Source organism: Alligator mississippiensis, chromosome 7 (assembly GCF_030867095.1).
Source record: "Alligator mississippiensis isolate rAllMis1 chromosome 7, rAllMis1, whole genome shotgun sequence".
NCBI classification, from domain to species: Eukaryota; Metazoa; Chordata; order Crocodylia; family Alligatoridae; genus Alligator; species Alligator mississippiensis.
The window spans coordinates 51,950,321-51,968,670 of record NC_081830.1 but is presented as its reverse complement, the minus strand read 5'-3'; the positions used below and the strand labels follow the sequence as shown (position 1 = coordinate 51,968,670).

Here is an 18,350-nt window from a genome sequence, read left to right as displayed (position 1 = left end):
GTCGATATTTGTCATTTCATCTGTCTTGTACGTTCTGTTTGTTTTGCCATATCCATATTGGGGCACATCTATAAAAAAACAAAGGAAAAGATTTTGGTGCAGAAAAGTTCAAAGATTTGCAGACTTTACATACATCTGCAAAAGCCATGCTCATTCAAACCAAATGGTTACTCTTAAATGAATGTTTACTAATTCAGAATACTGTTGCTAAAGAAAAGTTTTGCTTTTTACTATTATTAGTAATATAAATATTATAGTGATTTTGTCTGTATATAATTCTCTTGATGGTTACAGAGATGTATGATTGGTGAGAACTCCATTGACTTTGGATATATACCTTTGTAACAGAGATCAGAATTTGATGCAACATATAGTTTATTCAATAAGGGCCCTGCTAAACATTCAAATTACAGCTAGATAGAAACCTATAGAGTTGTTACACATTCTCAAGCACTAACTTTATAGGTGGTTGGCTCTTTTTATAGCTTGATAGTCAATTTTAGCATGTGATAATTACTTTACACTTGTGGCTGGTTTAAATTGATTGTGCAGTTAACCAGTTAATTGAGTACTATATGAAATGTAGCAGAGGCCTGTGTGTGTGTTTGTCAGGGGGCTTTACCTTTTTTCAGTGTTTGGTCATTGTGTATATAATGATTTTTTAAGTGAGATGGAAGTTAAAAAATAAATGCTATAACGTGGTCAGAGTTTCATTACATACTTTCTCATAGAAAGAACTGATATTCTGCAGATACCTTCTCATTTACACTTACAGTAGTCAGGACTACCTCAGCAGAAGACATATGGGGTTAAACCAATAAAAAGAAGTTTTATATGAGAAGAAAATTGACTCTTTTACTTCACGGGATGTTTTTCCTGAAGAACAACTGAAGAATTTGGCTCATAGACTTTCATATGCGATTGTTGCCAATACTCCTTTTTCCTGATGCATGCTATATACTCTAAATTGATGGTTGTTACAGTGAAAAGTACAGTAAATGAAGTTGCAAAAAGAACAATCTTACACTCATCTTTAACAGAGAAACATTAAAATTTTCATAGTATTGACTTGTGGAAAAGATTGTAATGATGAGCAAGGAATAGCAAACTGCAAGAATGGATTCTCCAGAAATTATTTGGATTAAGAATGAGAACTGGTACAAACAGAACCTGTGCTTGTGACTATATTTAGATTGTTTTTTCTTTGGTCTCCTTCAGGCATGGTGTAGAGAGGATCATGAATTGTAAGCCCTCCATTGTATCGAGAATTCCTTGCTTGTTCAACAGTCTTGCTAAATTGAGAAAATGTGTTAATCCTAGAAGCAAAGGAGAACAGTAGCAATAATCAGGAATTTTAAACACGGTCTTTTCCAGATTCCCAATACACTTGTACTGCCAGACAGGTTGATTTATAATATGATGGCCTGACTGCTGAGAAGAAATTGAAGGTGCAGCATTTTTCAGTCCAAGTTTTCTAGCATTGTCACTCCTACAACATCTGCAACTGGCAGGCATTGCTTGCATTATTCTGCATGAAAATAACTTGTAGTCAGTATGTACATTTTGTTCACTGGGGGTTATGTTTGAATAGGGACCAAACTTTCAGCACTTATCTGTTTGTCATACTCAAAGTTATGAGTCGTGATGGGCAGACTGTTTTTTTCCTAATAGAGAAGGAATTAAAAAGGGTCTCTGGCCTGGGCCGACTCAATCTTGTTTGTAACTATAACCCATGTCAGACCTCACATAAAAAGAGAACCTGACTCCGCCAAGCAATGACCAGCAGGTGAGCCATGTTTACATGGTTGCACTCAAATGGACCTTTGAAGGGGAGCTGAAAGAGGGTCTCTGAGTCCTTAAGCATTTGGACAGCACTGGAAGTGGGCCACTCAAACATGTGCCTTATTGCTATAGGCCATATTGTCTCATCCTGTTTCCCATGGAATGTGTTATAGTAATAACTAGACAGTCTTGCTTTTAACAGAGAGTGCATTGATTCTGAATATGTTCTGTCCAGAAGCACTTGAAACTCCACAAAGCTAATTTGCAGCAGGACTCTCCAAAATTGATTAATTGAAGGTTTTGTTGGTATTTGGACAGGAGGCAAACCCAGTGTACGTTGATCAGAGCCAATTGCATTCAACTTTATGATGACTGGACATCATATTGAATATTGCTTTATCTTTATTTGAAAATCTCTGTGTCATGGCAGGGTCCTTTAGGAGGGCCGTGATCTCCTCGAGGTCCCTCGCTCTGTGTCAAGGCCGGCCCAAGGCACCCTCTTATTCTCGCCCGCCACGTCTTTGATGTTTGTATATATAATAGGGAGGCTGCCTACGACTCCCTGGGCACGGCTACTCAGGACCTCCGTCCCCGTGTGTTCCTGGACCCCCCCTGGGGTCTCCCGGTGTAATGAGTGCTCCCCCGGCACCCTAGCCTTATGAGCTACGCGTGGCTCCAACCACCCCTAATACCACGCCCCAAGCCTCGCTGATGTGAAAGACGTTATTAGGTCAAAATACACGCCCACTCTTGGGCCGTCTCTACAATAGGACAGTCCCCTCTGGGACGTCCTCTCTAGCCACCGGTCTTTTGGGCCCACCGCACCACTACTCTCTCTAGTACGGGCTCACCGCGCTGCTACTCCCCGTCCTCTCGGGGGCAACCGCAGCACCTTGCCCTTCTCTGGGACGCTGTACTGCTTACCCTTTCTGTCTGGGTCCACTGCAGCACCCTTCCCCTGTCCTGGGCTTTCCGCGGTGCTAGCCTGTTACCGGGCTCGCTCCTCCTGTCTGGGGTTTCTCACTCGGGCCCCTCTCGGGCTCCTCAGTATGGCCCCTCAATAAATCGCCCCGCTCTAGGGCTCTTCAATAATCGCCCATCCTTGGGGCTGGGGTCTATGCCCCCACAAGCGACGCCCTTGCTGGCATCTGCTGCGCCCGTCCTGGACTCCCTAATATGGCACTCCCCCTCTTTGGGGCTCGCCATGCCCACCTTGGGCTCCTCAATAGACCAATATGGCGCTCCCCCTCTTTGGGGCTTGCCGTGCCCACCTCAGGCTCCCTAATAAAATCGCCCCTCTCTCTGGGGCTCGGGTCTATGTACCCCGCACACACCCGGGGTCTGTGTTCCCCGTCCGCAACCCACTGGTTGTACCCGCAACCCACTGGTTGCGCTCCTCACTGTGAGCTGTGCCTGCACTGGCGCTGCGCCCTCACTGGCGCTGAGGTCCCCATACCACTGGGGTACCTATAAAGATCATGCGCCCTCTTGGCACTAGACTGCGCCCTCACTGGCGCCAGGGCCTCACACTCCCTTGTGAGTCCCCGATGAGGCCTCCTCCAACCCCTACAGCCTCACCCAAGCCTCCGGTTGTAATGCACACACTAACCAAACAAAACACAAGCCTCCTGGCTGTAACTTAACTCAAGGTTGCCTGGCTGCAACAACATAGCTCCTGCACCACAGAGCCACCATCCTTCAGCCTGCTCGAGCAGTCCTCGCATCTTAGCCCCGTGAGCTCCTGCCTCTCTGGGTGCTGGCAGGGAACTGCCAGCCTGGCCTCAGCCCTGGGCTTTATAAAGGCCAGGCCCTGCCCCCTTCTGGCCAGCTGATTCTTATCAGTTGCCCTGGCAACCTGCAGCTGCGCTCATTAGGCTCTGCCAGGGCTCCCTCCCTGGCAGCTTTCCCCTCTCTAGGAGCAGGAGCACCAAGGTGCCCTGTGACACTCTGCTTCTGATACAACAGCACATCACATATAATGAGCTGTAGTCTTTGCAGAATATAAATTAAGAAGGCCTGAATTCACAATGTACCAGTACATGTCCCACCTCTGGCCACCCCCACAGTTTGGATGCCCTCTTTTAGAGCATTTTGCACAGAGCTCCCATCAGTCTGAACCACACCAGCTTGAAAGTAATCCATTCTCTGCCCATTCTAAAACAGTCTCTTTTGCAGTCATTTGTTTCACCAAGGAAAGTTGTAGAAACATTACACTTCTCTTACCAGAAGTCATTTTGCAGGATGACAAAGGTACTTACTGAGATAGATCTAACCTTCCCCAAATTTGTTGATTCCTTAACAGTCTTCAGAACCTTCTCTTGGAATTCCCCATTTAGGACAAGATGAATCAGAGTTCACTGTCTTGTTACAGAGTTGGTATAACAGTACCTCTAAAGCACAACATGGAGATGACTGACTTCTTTTCCATCCCTGAGGGCAGGTTGTGTTAGCCAATCATTTCAGACACACATACAGCATATAGATTGATAGCATAGTAAAGCAGTTTTCAGCAGACAGAAAGCTTCTGCTTTCTGAAAATAGATCTTTCTGCTGGGAAGTGGTTGCTGGAGACAGAGTGGCCGGAACAGTTGCCATGGGCTGAATTCATCCGTGGTGTTGCACCACTGAATTCAACACTTTTTCATCAAAAATAAATTCAGCCTCCTATATGTTAAACTAACATGAGTAAAATGTTTAGTTATCTCTTTAGTTTTCCTTTGAATGTCTTCCCCCTTTGAGGCTTTCTGCAGACTAAACTCACATCTTGTTTGGTGTACCCACTACCGCTTTTTTGTATGACTTTTGCTAATATTATGCTCTAACATGCTTTTTGCTCAGAGACCAAATGACAGGGCAAAAGGAACTTTATTTGCTTTAAGCCTAAGTTATGATATTTAACTCAATGCAGGCAAACACCCCTACACTCTAACACCCTTCTGATGAAATAATACTAAGGTACTGGGGGAGACAGAGATGGGGGGGAAGAGTATAGAGAATGGATGCAGGATAAGAGAGAGTACCTCCTCAACACAGGAGGTTGTTTTGGCCTATTCTGGAGAATTGATAGGGTAGCTAAAGGGACTTCAAATTAAGAGAGGACAAAAAGATTTAGACTGGAGAGTGATTGAGGGAATGAGTGGTCCAGTGAGGGTGCTCCCAAAGGAGTTCAAGACTTTTTCAACTGATGCTAGAAGAAGCTATCTTGGATCCTTTAAAAGTACACAATAGATGTTCTGTTTTGCTGGCCAATGCAAAAGGGAGTAGTTTAAGGTTGGTCTGTGTAGTCAGGAGCATTCATAATTTCCCCAGGTGTGCTGGGGAAGCCTGCTTACTGCAGCAGTTACTACACCTGTTCTAATGGTGTTGATTTTGCTCAGCCTATCCCACAACCAAAGGCTGCTCAGGAACATATGCTACCTAAGTAAGGTCCGCACTGCCATCTGAAGCAATGGTGGAATTCACCCTCTTTTGCTCTTTTTTTTAAGCATCTTCCCATTAGAAATTCACTCATAGGACAAGATTTGTTTTTCTTTGGATAGGTTTGTGTCCTTTATTGATGTAAAGAAATAATCTTGTTTTCTCGGCACATAAAACTGTAGGTGCTGAACAGAATCTTAAGGTCATGGGTTTAACAGTACAGTAGTTCTGACATTTTTCAGTTCATCCTTACAAAAATAACATCAAATAATTTTATCTAGTTTAATAAATAACATGTTCTGTTTGCACAATGATTCCAAATTGAAATAGTTAACTAGACCCCATATATCAGAATCTTGATGGCCATTTGCATCTAAGAAAGTCCTGAATTCAAATGAGTATAGATATTTCTGTTAAAAAAAAAAAAAAAAGGGTAAGTTTTCAGCACTAAACAGCAGATTATACTAGGAAGTCATAAAAGCTGCAGAGGAGGTTGAGTTGTTTAATACTCTGTGCCACATTGCAGGAAAACTCTGTGCCCTGGGCAGCCATCATGCATGGCACAGTGACAGCAGATATTTTTGTGCCCTCCCAGAAAGGTGACACCCAAGGCTGGTTGCCTAGTTGCCCCTCCTCAGTTATGCTACTGTACTATGCACAGTGTTGAGAGTATTTCTTAAACCAATCTACCAGAAACTTGGGAGAAAAAGGGCTTCTGCCTTTTTTCAGCTTTATATTATGAAAAGGCTTGAAAGATGTTTGCTTATTTTTAAAGATTCTTTTGGAGATTATTCTTTATTTTAGAAATATTAGAAATATTGTATCTGTTCTTCCCTGCCCGCACCAAAGAACCTCTAGAAGGTCTCAGGGATATTTATTTTGGATCCTATCAAAGTCACTGAGTCTCTAACAAAGGATTCCATTATTCAAAATGCAAATACATCAATGAAGTTAAATAGATGCCAAAACCAAAACAAACTAGAAACAATGAGTTTTAAATGAGAGGACTCTTATTCTCTCAACTATGCAGCTTTAACTTTTTCAAATCCTGTGATGCTGGAACTTCAGTTATCATAGGATATTCCAGGGTCAACAGGAACTGATTTGCCAGTGTAAAAAACCCAGGTTGTTTTGTGTCCTACCCCCAATTCATTTTGCTTATGCATAACTTAGAAACAAAAATAGACATAAGTACCCACTTTTTTTCCTTTCACAGGGCCCATCTAAAGTTTATATCATGGCTCATGTTTCATAGTTGGTAGTTGGTAGGGTTTGAAGGGATGTGAGCAGATCATCAAGTCTGACCCCATTCTGATATATGGGTCAGACTTATATATATAAGTAATATATATATTACTTATATTATAAGTAATATAATAATATAATAATAATATAATATTATTATAGTATTATTATTATTATATTATTATATTATATATAATATATTATTATTAATAATATATATTATTAGTATAATAATAATTAATAATATATAAGTAATATATATATTATTAGTATAATAATAATTAATAATATATAAGTAATATATATATATATATATAAGTAATATATATATAAGTAATATATATATATATATTACTCTTTGGCAAAATATAAGATAGTGATATTTTGCATCACAGAGGTCAGGGGTGTCAAGTATGTGGTATGCCTGCAGAGACACTTCATTTGGCCTGTTGGACCTCCAGTAGGCTACTGGAACTGGGAGAGTGGGGTATGCTGCAGAATTCAGGGCCCCTAGGCCCTGGTAGACGTGGCCATCAGTGGCAGAAAGGTGAACAAGGGCTATGATGAAACAATCTTGCTTAGCCTGAAACTGCCAGTCCCACCACTGTCACTGCCACCCTGGGCTCCAGGTCAAATCTGTCCCATGAGGGAGCCCCTTGGATTTGGCCTGAGGCATGGAGTAAGTTTGATAACCCAACATAATGTTAGCCAGTCTTAGGGAAGAAATTCTTTAATGGATATGTTATTCTTGAACTTTCACTTGAGTATAGTTCTTATTTAATGTTGCTTTGTTGTTTAAGTCTGTTTCAGTTTGTTTCAGCTGCTTCCGTCAGTTTGACATATTATATTCTTCTGAACAGCCCCTAATAGTGAGACCTCTGTAAATAAAATTTGTCTTCATTATAATAAGGCAGTCTCCATTTTGGCCACTTTCACAGCTTGACATTTAAGACTTGGAGAAGTTTCCAAAGTGATGACCTTAGAGAATTTTAAGACAATGTAGGTATCCACCTAGTGGCAGTAAAAAATTAAATTATTTTGGTCTCCATTAAAAACATTCCAAAAGTTTTGTAATGCAGCTGTCTACCTGTCTGTTATTTAGGATATGAGTCTGATAAGGTGCTGCACACTGGTCCTCCATGCAACTTTAGGATTGCTCTTGGACTTAGTTAAGCCAGAGTTTAAGTGTCTGGTTGGATCAGAATGAAAAATTTTTGAGACCTGAATCTATAGACTGTCTAAACACTTCTGTGTTCAGTATCACTATATTCCTAAGCTTGTGGCCATTGCAAGGTTTTGTAGGGAAGATATTGAAATAATGCCCAGTTGGAACTGTGTTGGAATTCCTTCGGTCAAAAGAAGGATATTTTTTTCCAGAAAAAAAAACCTGAGTGAAACAGCTCTAATCCTTATGTCACTGATCTTAACTGGGATGTTTCTTTTGGAGGGCAGGGGAATGACACAAACCCCCTCATAATTCGAGGGGGTAGGGGGTATTCTGACAGTTCTTACTTATGTTAAAACATTCATGAGAGGGATTTTAACCAGGGATAAAAACTTCACCATTTTTTTTTAAAGAAGTATTGTTACAGAAGATCAAACAACTTCAGCAGTAATGTATTTAAAAGTGTCTTGCAAGGTCAGGAGCTTAGCATCCTCAACATATCTATCACATTTCAAAGTATACTCTATTGTAAATGAAGGTAAACATTAATAAGTTTTTCCCTTCCCTAGAAATGAATGTAGACCAGAGAAATTGCCCTCACATTCCTTTGAAATTGATCATGAAGATATTGATAAAGATGAAGTAAGTATATTGAATTGTTTTTTCAGTTGAGTTATTTATAGCTTTAAAATCAAATAAATAATGATAATGGTACCTTGCCATCTGCTCTAAAATTTTGTACTTTAAATAACTTGGAATTTAATGAACAGCTTTGTCTCGTATGTGATCATGTGCACAGCAGGAGAATTAATAAGTCCATTTTTAAAAGGTCTGTGAAATGTATATATTTTAAGGAAAACAGATATTCATATGCAGTTTGTTTAGTTTGAAGAGTGCAAAAGCAGTATTAACAATGGCTTCCCTATAGGATACAACATCCCACTCCTCTTCAAAGGGTGGTGGTGGAGGTGGAGGATTCGGGACAGGTGTTTTCAAATCTGGCTGGCTTTATAAAGGAAATTTTAACAGCACCGTGAACAACAGCATTACTGTTCGGGTAAGGGGACATCATTATTCTTTGTTTGTTCTGCTTGGCTCTATAACCCACACAGGGCTGCTGCTGTTTTCCATTGTCGTTTAGCCATTTATATCTCAAATTAGGTTTGATGCAACTGTATGAAGCAATTGCAAAGTAGATATGACTTTTGTCTGCAAATCCACATAGTTAAAATGCAGTTAACAGTGGTGTATTATTAATCCCTATCTGTGAATGAAAGGTCTATTAAAACAATTTGCAATACAGCGATCATCTTTTTGTTTTTACTGTAGTCATTCAAAAAGCGCTACTTTCAGCTGACACAGTTATCGGATAACTCATACATCATGAATTTTTATAAAGATGAGAAAATATCAAAGGAACCGAAGGGCTGCATTTTTTTGGATTCCTGTACAGGGGTTGTGCAGGTGAGTCACATTTTGTTTCATTCTAGTGGCTCCATGTAATTAACTATAGATTTTATAGGAGGGTTTTGAATGTTAAAATAAAACAAAACATAAATGAGAATTCTTCTGGACAAGTGTGAGGAAGAGCATATATGTTTTGTTATAGACGGGTCTGCTATCAGTTTCATTATTAGATAACTTCACTGATTCAATGGACAGATGAAGGCAGAAGCAGAACTATTTTGTTAGAAATGCAAGTATTATAAGCAAGCATTTATATATATTTATATAAACTAACTAAATGGCACTAATTATTTAGAAGGATTCATCCATAGGGAATCCCACTGACTTCAGGAAACTCCGGGCATGAATCTCAGATTGTGTGAATTCTGTTGCAGGATTGTTGCAAGCTTCTTACTCAAAGAGACTGCAGGCTTCAGTCTCTCGGCTTCAGTCTCTCAGATGACAGAGAATCTTAAAGAAGGCAAACAGGGTAAAGCCTACCTTAGTTTTATTAGTAGTTTCATCAAAGAAATTGCAGTGTAAAGTATATCTGGGTTTCCAAAAGTTACTCAATTGGCAAAAGATTGGGAACATTTCAAAGGGAAGTAGCTCAGCCTGTGGAGCAGAGAATACTGCTAAAGTAAAGTGCTGGACTGCTTTGTTCTGGACTTGCTCTGAAACAAAGCGTTCTAGTTCAGTCATCATAGAATCCTAGAAAGTTAGGGTTGGAGGGGACTTCAGGAGGTCATCTAGTCCAACCCCCTGCTCAAAGCAGGACCATCCCCAACTAGTAGGGGTGTGCAAAACAGGCCTTATTCAATTTGGATTCAGCCTGAATCAGGGATAGTGATTTGATTAGTGGATTTGTATCACTGTCCCCGATTCGATTCGGCCAAATCTGCATCTGAAGATTCGATGCTGATTCGGAGAATCACCAATTTGGTCATAGACATAGCTTTAAATGTTTTTTCTACATACCCTGAGGTACCAGGCATAACTTGTGAATGCTGCAATGCTGGGGTGGATGGAGTGTCCCACAGGCTTGCATGTGGGGGCCCCCGCTTGCTTAGTGGCAAACCTGAAAACGGACTGGAAATACTTCCAGTCCTCTGCTGGGGAGCATGCAGGGGGGGCCCCCCCTGCACCCCTCTGGCTTGGTGATCAGCTACGGGGGGGGGGGGCTGGGTGCCCCCAAGACCAAGGAGGCACCAGTTGCTGAGCCAGGGAGTGTGGGGGGGGCTCCCCAGCACGCTCCCCGGCAGACCAGGAAGAAGTGGACTAGAAGTGCTTCTGCTGAGAACACTGGGGGGCTCCCCAGCACGCTCCCCCTGCTTCTGTAGGGCACTCCATGTGCCCAGCATCACAGCATTCATGAGTCGCCTGCTACCTAGAGGTATGTAGAAAAAACATTTAAAGCTGTGTCTATGTCCAAATCGCCAAATCTTTCTGAATCTCTCTGAATCAATTTGGAGGGTTCCGATTAGATTAGGGGAGATAAAGGTCTCCTGATTCAATTCAGATTCAGAGATTCAGCCACTGAATCAGGCCAAATCTCTGCCAAATCAAATCAGCAATCAAAGCTTCACACAGTCCTACCAACTGGATCATCCCAGCCAAGGCTTTGTTTAGCTGGGTTTGGAAAACCTCCAAGGATGGAGCTTCCACCACCTCTCTGGGTAACCTGTTTCAGTGTTTTACTAAACAGGCAGGGCTCTTCTTGGCTGGAAAAATGTGTTGTTCTTTGACATGGGAAAAATAAACAGAGTGAATGTCATGGGATAGGGTCCCCAGGGATAGCTGTGATACCCATAGGGCTCCTTGACCATGCCAATCCTGCCCAATGGGTACCCTCTTTCTCTCCTGCCATGTCTTACTGGTAATTCTAATAAAATCAGGAGGCTGCCCTCGAGTTTGTATTCTGGACATGGTCTTACTGGACCCCACTGAACCCTGTAGGCTCTTAGACCCCTTTGGGGTCCCGCTTCAAAATGAATGCCTCACGGGATACCCTCAGCCTTATGGGCTAGATGTGTAGCTCCAAGTCACACCCCAAGCCTCACAGATGGTATTTACATTGTCTCTCCTGGTCCTTGCTATAGCTCGGCCCCCTGTCCTCACTGGGCTCTCCACAGCCCTGTCTCTGCACCCTACACTGGTGCTGGGCTCTCCGCAGCCCTGTCTTTGTGCTGGGGTCTGCTCACCCCCTTATTGCTGCCCTTCTCTAGCACTGCAGTCTGCTCACCTCCTTATCACTGTGCCCTTCTCTGGCACACCATAGTGGGCCCCCAGTGAGGCCTCCTCCTTCCCCAATAGGCTTAGCCCAATCCACTGGTCACACAGCAACTAAAATCTGAGCCCCTAGGCTATAACATAATATAAGCAATTCAGGGTGTGCGCTGTCCTTTTAATACATCAAATTTCTCCCAGCACTAAGTGCCTTATAGGCCAGGGTTTCTGGTGAGCTCTTGGAGCCCCTTAATCCTACCTGGAGTAGAACAGGCAGCCAAGCCTCTCTGGTAAACTCCTTCCCCTTGGCTGCTAACAGAGAACTCCCTTTTCTAGTCCCAGCCTTGGGGTTTATATTGCCCAGGGCCCTGCCTCTTCCAGTCAGCTGACCAGGTTCAAGTGCAGGCTAATTTACTCATTAGCCTATTGCCATAGTAACATGCACCTGTGGGCTTCTGTCTGGCTCTCAGGGCCCTCTCCCTAGGCAGTTTCTGCTCTTATAGGAGCAGGCACCTTAGTGAAGAATTTACTGTGAAGACAGATGTCTGCTCAAACCTGCTGTAGGATGTGGTGGCACAAGGAGAAATGTTGACCTCTGCAGCAGATGATTGTTTTTCCTGCCTGGTGCTGATGGTTCTTCTGTTCCTGCCTGGCAGCCAATAGTGCAGGAGCAGGCCTCAGGATTCTTGGTGTTTTTACATAGCTCTAAACCACTCTGCAGTCCTCATGGAAGGGCAGCAGCAGAAGCTCTAATGCACTGGTCATGATTTGGCATGGGGATTTGGCAAAACCTAGTTCTTGTGAAGTGTGCTTTTAAAGTTTTATATGTTTAAAGTGGATTTCAGTATAAATAATGGAAGCCTGGCAAGACCCAGCCAAGCCCTGAAAGAACCTGGTTATTCAGGTATAAATAAACCAAAAATAAGCTAGAAGTCTTTAACTATATTGCTGTTTCCAGGCTCCTGGCTAAGGGCCACTGTTGTTACCTGTCTCAGAAAGCATTCAAAAGATTTCAATTTTTAGTTGCAGTCAGCTGGGCCTCATGGAAAGCTGATCATCTACACCATCTGTATAGATCTGATGAGGCAGTGAGATTAGTCTAAATATTATCTTCCTGTTATACCACAATACTCCCCAAATAGTTTAACAATTAGTCTGCCTAACTTCAGATTAACACAGCTAACTACTTCTCTCAGTTTAAAATAAAGTTGAACAAGCAGAGAGATGATAGAATAGTGCCCCACATAAAATTATAATATTCATGGTAAATAAGTAATTATCACACTTCTATCTAGATGCCTTCCAGAATAAAAAGAATGTCATCACTCAAAAGAAACCCAGTCCATCCATGCTATGTTACCAGTCAGATATAAAATACAAAACTGTTAAATTTACCAGTTACCATACAACATACGCATGTAGTAATGCTCAAACAAATCTGTTTCTGCAAACCTTTTCTCACAGTCATGTAACCCATGCTTGTATTATGTGCAGTGCATGCAAAATAACTTACTTATGTGATCTTGACAATTTAAGCTAATTGATTACATATGTGGAAAGGAATGAAACATTCTATAATGGAAAAAATAATTGCTGAAGGTAAATGGATTGCTATTAATAATATAGATATTTTGGCATACTTAAAAACTCAACCAGGCATTTCTTGTAATTTACTGTAATAATGTAAGGCCTTTCCCCTGTTATTTCTAAAAGGATTAAAATAAAGAGTATTTTAACTAAATAAAAGTGGTCCAATGTGCTTTCCACAGGATGATTTTTATCTCAGTGATCAAAATACAACAGGAGTCTAATTAATGTTTTCTTTTGGAGATGAGTGCAGTGAAACAGTGTATTCATGGCTGGTTAGTTATTCTCAGTTACTGTTGTTAGGTGATACTTGATGACTTTCATCCTCGTTTGTGCTCGTGTCTTGGTGCTGCCCCATTGGAAGCATGGACGTGAAAAGTGTCCCCATTTTCACAAAACTTGAGAAGGGATTGTTTGTTCATGCTTGCTATTAGTAAGTATTCTTCTGAAAGACAAGCTTTAGTTGGAACTTCATAGATTCATGGATTCATAGATGTGGGGTCGGAAGGGACCTTGCAGATCTTCTAGTCCGACCCCCTGCCCTGGGCAGGAGAGACCTGGGCTCAAATGACCCCAGCTAGGTAAACATCAAGCCTCCTCTTAAAGACCCCCAAGGTAGGAGCCAGCACCACTTCCCTTGGAAGTTGGTTACAGATCCTAGCCGCCCTGGCTGTGAAGTAGTACCTTCTAATGTCTAGTCTGAACCTACTCTCTACAACTTATGGCTGTTATTCCTTGTTACTCCGGGAGGCGCTCAGGGGAACAAGGTCTCACCCAATCCCCGCTGGTCCCCCCTAGTAAGTTTATAGACGGCCACCAGGTCCCCCTTCAGCCTTCTCTTGAGGAGGCTGAACAGGTTCAGGTCCTGTAGCCTCTCCTCATAGGGCCTGCCCTGCTGTCCCTGGATCATGCGAGTGGCCCTCCTTTTGACCTTCTCAATGCTGTCCACATCCCTCCTGAAGTGCAGCGCCCAGAACTGGACGCAGTACTCCAGCTGCAGCCTGACCAGTGTCACATAGAGGGGTCTTCAAAACAAGCCCCTGAAATCTGCACTTCCAATGTGGTTTTGGATATGGTTCAATTATAAACACAGAAGCTACATGTTTTCCATATCTAGCCCAAAATAGCAGAAGTCTTGAGATCAGTAATTTTTACAAGATGACTAGCATCTTTTGACTAACATAAGAATGGCTAAAGATACTGCTACTTTTGAACCTGATTTCCTTAATCTCCAACCTTTGGCCACTGGCTCTGGGTTTCTGCATTTATTTCTTACTACCTGCTTCCAGTGGTCCAGAGCTTTTGGTATTTTAGTAAATATTTAACTTCACCCTTGGTAGCATTGGAAGCTAGCTTCTTTGGCTGCTGAGTCTGACCAAGGAGGTATATCAGATGACAGAGATGGCCAGTTGAAGAAATGGCTCTCCCTGTGCTGTGGCTCAGACATTCGGCAGGAAATGAGTGCACCAATGAAAGCAAGGTGTTCTACTGCTAGTGACAGTACATCATCACCAACAAAACCACCACTTCTAAAGTGTGATGAAACTCAGAGACAGGGAGAGAAAAAAAAGACAAAGCTTTGTGTAAAGTTGCCAAAAGTCAGGAGAACTGGGCCCTGGATAGCCAAAAAGTATGCAGTTGTAATTTTAAAGACACCCAAGAAGGTTTAGGAAACTAAAGCCCTGAATGTCCTTTTATTTTCAACAGTATCATACAATTTGTAATGCAGTTGACTGCAGTTAAGTCACTAACAGTTTACTCTGGGCATGTAAGCAGAGAATGAGATTCTATGCTGGTATGATCCACATACTAAAGGGCAGAATACAGTGGAAGATGTGTCATCCCTGGACTAAATACTTGTGATTTTAGAAGAATGATTCTACAGGCAGGATCAGGACTAAGCCTCTTCAGCTTGTTATTTCTATTATTTCTGAGATTTCTTCCTGTAGAATATAACACTACACTTTAAATTAAGTGTCAATGATAATTACATTTTAAAGCTAAGCTAAAGTTCCATATGGAAGGGGTAATAAAGAAGCAAATGGAGAAGGAGGTATTTTTTCTCAACTGGTTGCAGAGAAAAAGTACTTGGCTGAAGATTTGAAACAAAGACTTGGCAGTAGATCTCATCTGCCTGCCAAAACTCAAAAATGCATATGGAAAGGGGGATATTGAAGTTTTCCTTCCTAATTTGTCTAAGATTCAGCCTGTGAGTTCTAGTTCTCTTTTAGATAAAGTCTGGTAGCATTATATTATCTAATTTAAACTTCTTGGCAGAGTCCATAAAGGGAAGTGCATACTGCAGACAACAAAATCATTCATTTTGATGTCTTTTGTTCTCCTTTCATGAGAGAAATTTCAAGGTGGTTTCTTCCTTCTAGATCATATTTCAAACTCATTACCAGGGCATTTAATGTACAAAGAATATTCCTCTGGGAGAGCCAGATGAAAAGTGATTTTCTCAGCCCAGTAGAACTTTCAGAAGCTTGGAAGGTAGCTTGCAGAAAGAAATCTGGGGAGAAAATCTTCTGGGGGTTATTGAACTGTTTAAGTTGCATAATTTCAAAATGTTTAATTTTTATTTTAACAATCAATTTAGAAAAACCTAACATTAAGGCTGATATTTTTAAAACTTGATCCATTTTTTCTTTTGAAATGGACTATCTCAATGGAAGTTCCAGTTTTGAAACATCAGAATTTTTCAATGAAAACAAATTATAGTTAGATATAATTATAAATCTGTTTCTCAACAAGGGAATTCAGGCCATCAGGCAACTTTCATTTTCAATAGTGCTATGTTACTTGACCATACCTTCTTCCCTCTTGACCTCATACAAAGAAGAACATTGGGCTGTGTATTCAATACCTGGTTTTCTTGACAGCTTCTCCTAAAATACTGTTGAGTGAGGGCTTATAGTTCTATGCATCAGGGCATAGCACTAATATATAGATTCATAGAACTAGAATGACACAATCCTTGGTTTAATTAAGACTGTTAATTGAGGACAGATAGAAAATAAGCCTGTAATGATCAGTTAGTTCAATAAAGAATAGCTGAAATCTGATAGGTTCTTCAGTATCCCTTAAAGGTCAGCTGTGACTTAATTTTAGTTAATGACAGATTTCTGGAATGTTGGCAATAAATTATTGAGATGTGACAGTTATAATCAGAGCTTGTAAATGTCTTAAGACCAGGAGTTAACAGATATCCCCAGCACAAGACTTCTTTCAAGTTTAAGAGAGTACACTAACAGACTGAAAACTGATGTCATAAGAATATCATACAAAGCCTTACTAATTTGGTCAATGTAAGGAGAGAATCATGTTGTATTATAAAATCTTGTAATTTAATTCAGTTTCACCATGCTGTTTCAGTAGCTGAAGAGCCATTGAGGCTCATAATTGGGATTGGTGAATTAATGATCTGCTGGTAAATTATGATGCTACAGACCAATACCAAGTCTGGCTGCTAGTATATCGAGGATGGATTTTTCTTCTTTATTTAAGAAAGAGATGTATGTGGTAGTTTATCTCATATTTTATCTTCTACAAAACACCCTCAACCTTTCCATTCACTTTTGTCCTCCTAAAATCATTTTAGCAACACAGTAGGTTAAAATATGCCATCAAAGTTTTCCACTCTCTTCTTTTCTTGAGGGGGAATTTGTAGTGTTCCCAATGATCATTCTTTCCAAACTTCTGAAATGATTTCTTGGTTAATTTCTTTTCCAACCTGAGTCTCATATTGTCCAAATCATGTAGAGTTCTACAGAGAAAATGGACAGAAAATATATGTGTGCTTTTTTTTCCAAGGAATCAGATTGTCTAGGCATATCCTTCCATAGTCCCCTCTTAGTTCAAAGACTGTCCGGTTCTTATTGTTACATATGTAGCATTTAACTGTAAGACATAATAGTGAAGAAGAATAGGATAATTTTATTATTTGAGTTGATAAATAGTTCAGGTCTTAGTTGTACAATTGTCACAATGTCCTCAGTGGGACAACTGGAAAACCCCACTGCTGTGGAGAACAACAGGAGAGAGAGTAACTCCTTATGTACATTCCTTGTTGGAATGTCAAACATAACCATGAAAAATAATTTTTGCCCATATAAATAGAAGTTCTACATTGGGGACTTATTTGTGATATTTTAATCTTTAAAAATGTAGATTTCCTTGCACTTTAGACATGGATTTAGAAGGAGAGAAATGTAAATTAGACAGAATAGAATAACCATGTACTTTTTCCATAAAAGCCTGTCTGAAGACAAGTCCTTCAGTTTTAAACAGTACAATAAAGAAACCGCTCATAAGGAATAGAGTGGAGATGGCTGGCAGAGCTCAGTCTCCTTCAGTCACAGCCTAAGAGAATAATCATTCAGATTTAATTTAGTTTAATTTTTTTCACAATACTTTTGCCTGGATAAAATCTGTATCACTTTCCTAGATATTACCTCCGGTTTTTTTCTGTGATAATTATTGTGTTAAATGTAGATGAGGTGCAACTTCAACACATCTTTGAATAGAACTTAGTATTTCTGTAAACATTGTCCTGAAACATATATTCCCAAATGGTCTGCACAGAGGTGGATAATATATAATAGATAAATTCTGTAGACAAAACTATACACCTTAGGAGTCAGGTGGGTTATTACCTTCCTTTACATTCAACAACTTAGTTTTGCTGAATGAGGACTGAAAACTGATTAAGTGAACAGAACTTTTAAAAGCAAAGGGAAAGGAACAGATTCAATATGAAAGAGGAAGAACTGAGGAAACCTTACTTCCTTTTTTCCAATAGACTGAATGACAGCAATGGAGCATTGATCCAGGGAAGAAAGTATTAATTATGTTCTTCAGCATAATTTCCCTCCAACAAAATAAAAAGGTTATTTTTAAATCTTGGAGTTGTTTTTTAATGTTGTTTGTCATGGGGTTCAGGGTATAATGAGAGTATTGGCACAGTAAAAGTGGTTTCTGTCAAAGATGATGAAAAGATCATATCCCTAGCGCTTTCACTTGAGTGTCCATGGAATACAGCTGATGAGTTAGGGAACAAACAGCATTGCTAGCTTTGGATAAAGTCAGCAACTTCACATAGTTGATCAGTAGCAACCATACATGCTTAAAACAATAAAGGCTTAGGTCATAAGTGTTAAGGCTTTTAGCCTGTATGAAACCAATACAAACCCAACTACAGCAGGTACTGAGTGAAAGTTCTTATTGTGTGATACTTGATTAATAATCTGCATAGAAGGAGTTTGGTAAACCTAGTTGAGTTCCCAAAGGCAAATATCAGCATCACAGAAACTACATTTAATAGTCATTGGTCCCAGGTTGGTAGTCTTTCCAGATTGCTTTGGGATTGTTTGGGTGTAATAAGGCATCCATGTTAGAGGTGGTCCCTTCCTACAGAACTAAAACACTATCAATACTTAACACTTCTGTAGTGAAATATTCTAGGTAAGTGTGGTCTCAGTTA

General features: G+C 40.7%; 1 protein-coding gene across 5 annotated transcripts in view; it reads left to right on the top strand.

Moving 5' to 3' along the window:
- The window catches only part of DOCK10 (dedicator of cytokinesis 10), a 275,097-nt gene that overhangs the window by 134,181 nt on the left and 122,566 nt on the right, over positions 1-18,350 (top strand). For all 5 annotated transcript variants that reach the window (XM_059730950.1, XM_059730949.1, XM_019491796.2 and 2 more), the window contains exons 5-7: positions 8,179-8,251; positions 8,538-8,666; positions 8,939-9,073. In XM_059730950.1, coding sequence (XP_059586933.1) covers positions 8,179-8,251; positions 8,538-8,666; positions 8,939-9,073 — 337 coding nt within the window. The remainder of the gene's footprint in view (positions 1-8,178; positions 8,252-8,537; positions 8,667-8,938; positions 9,074-18,350) is intronic.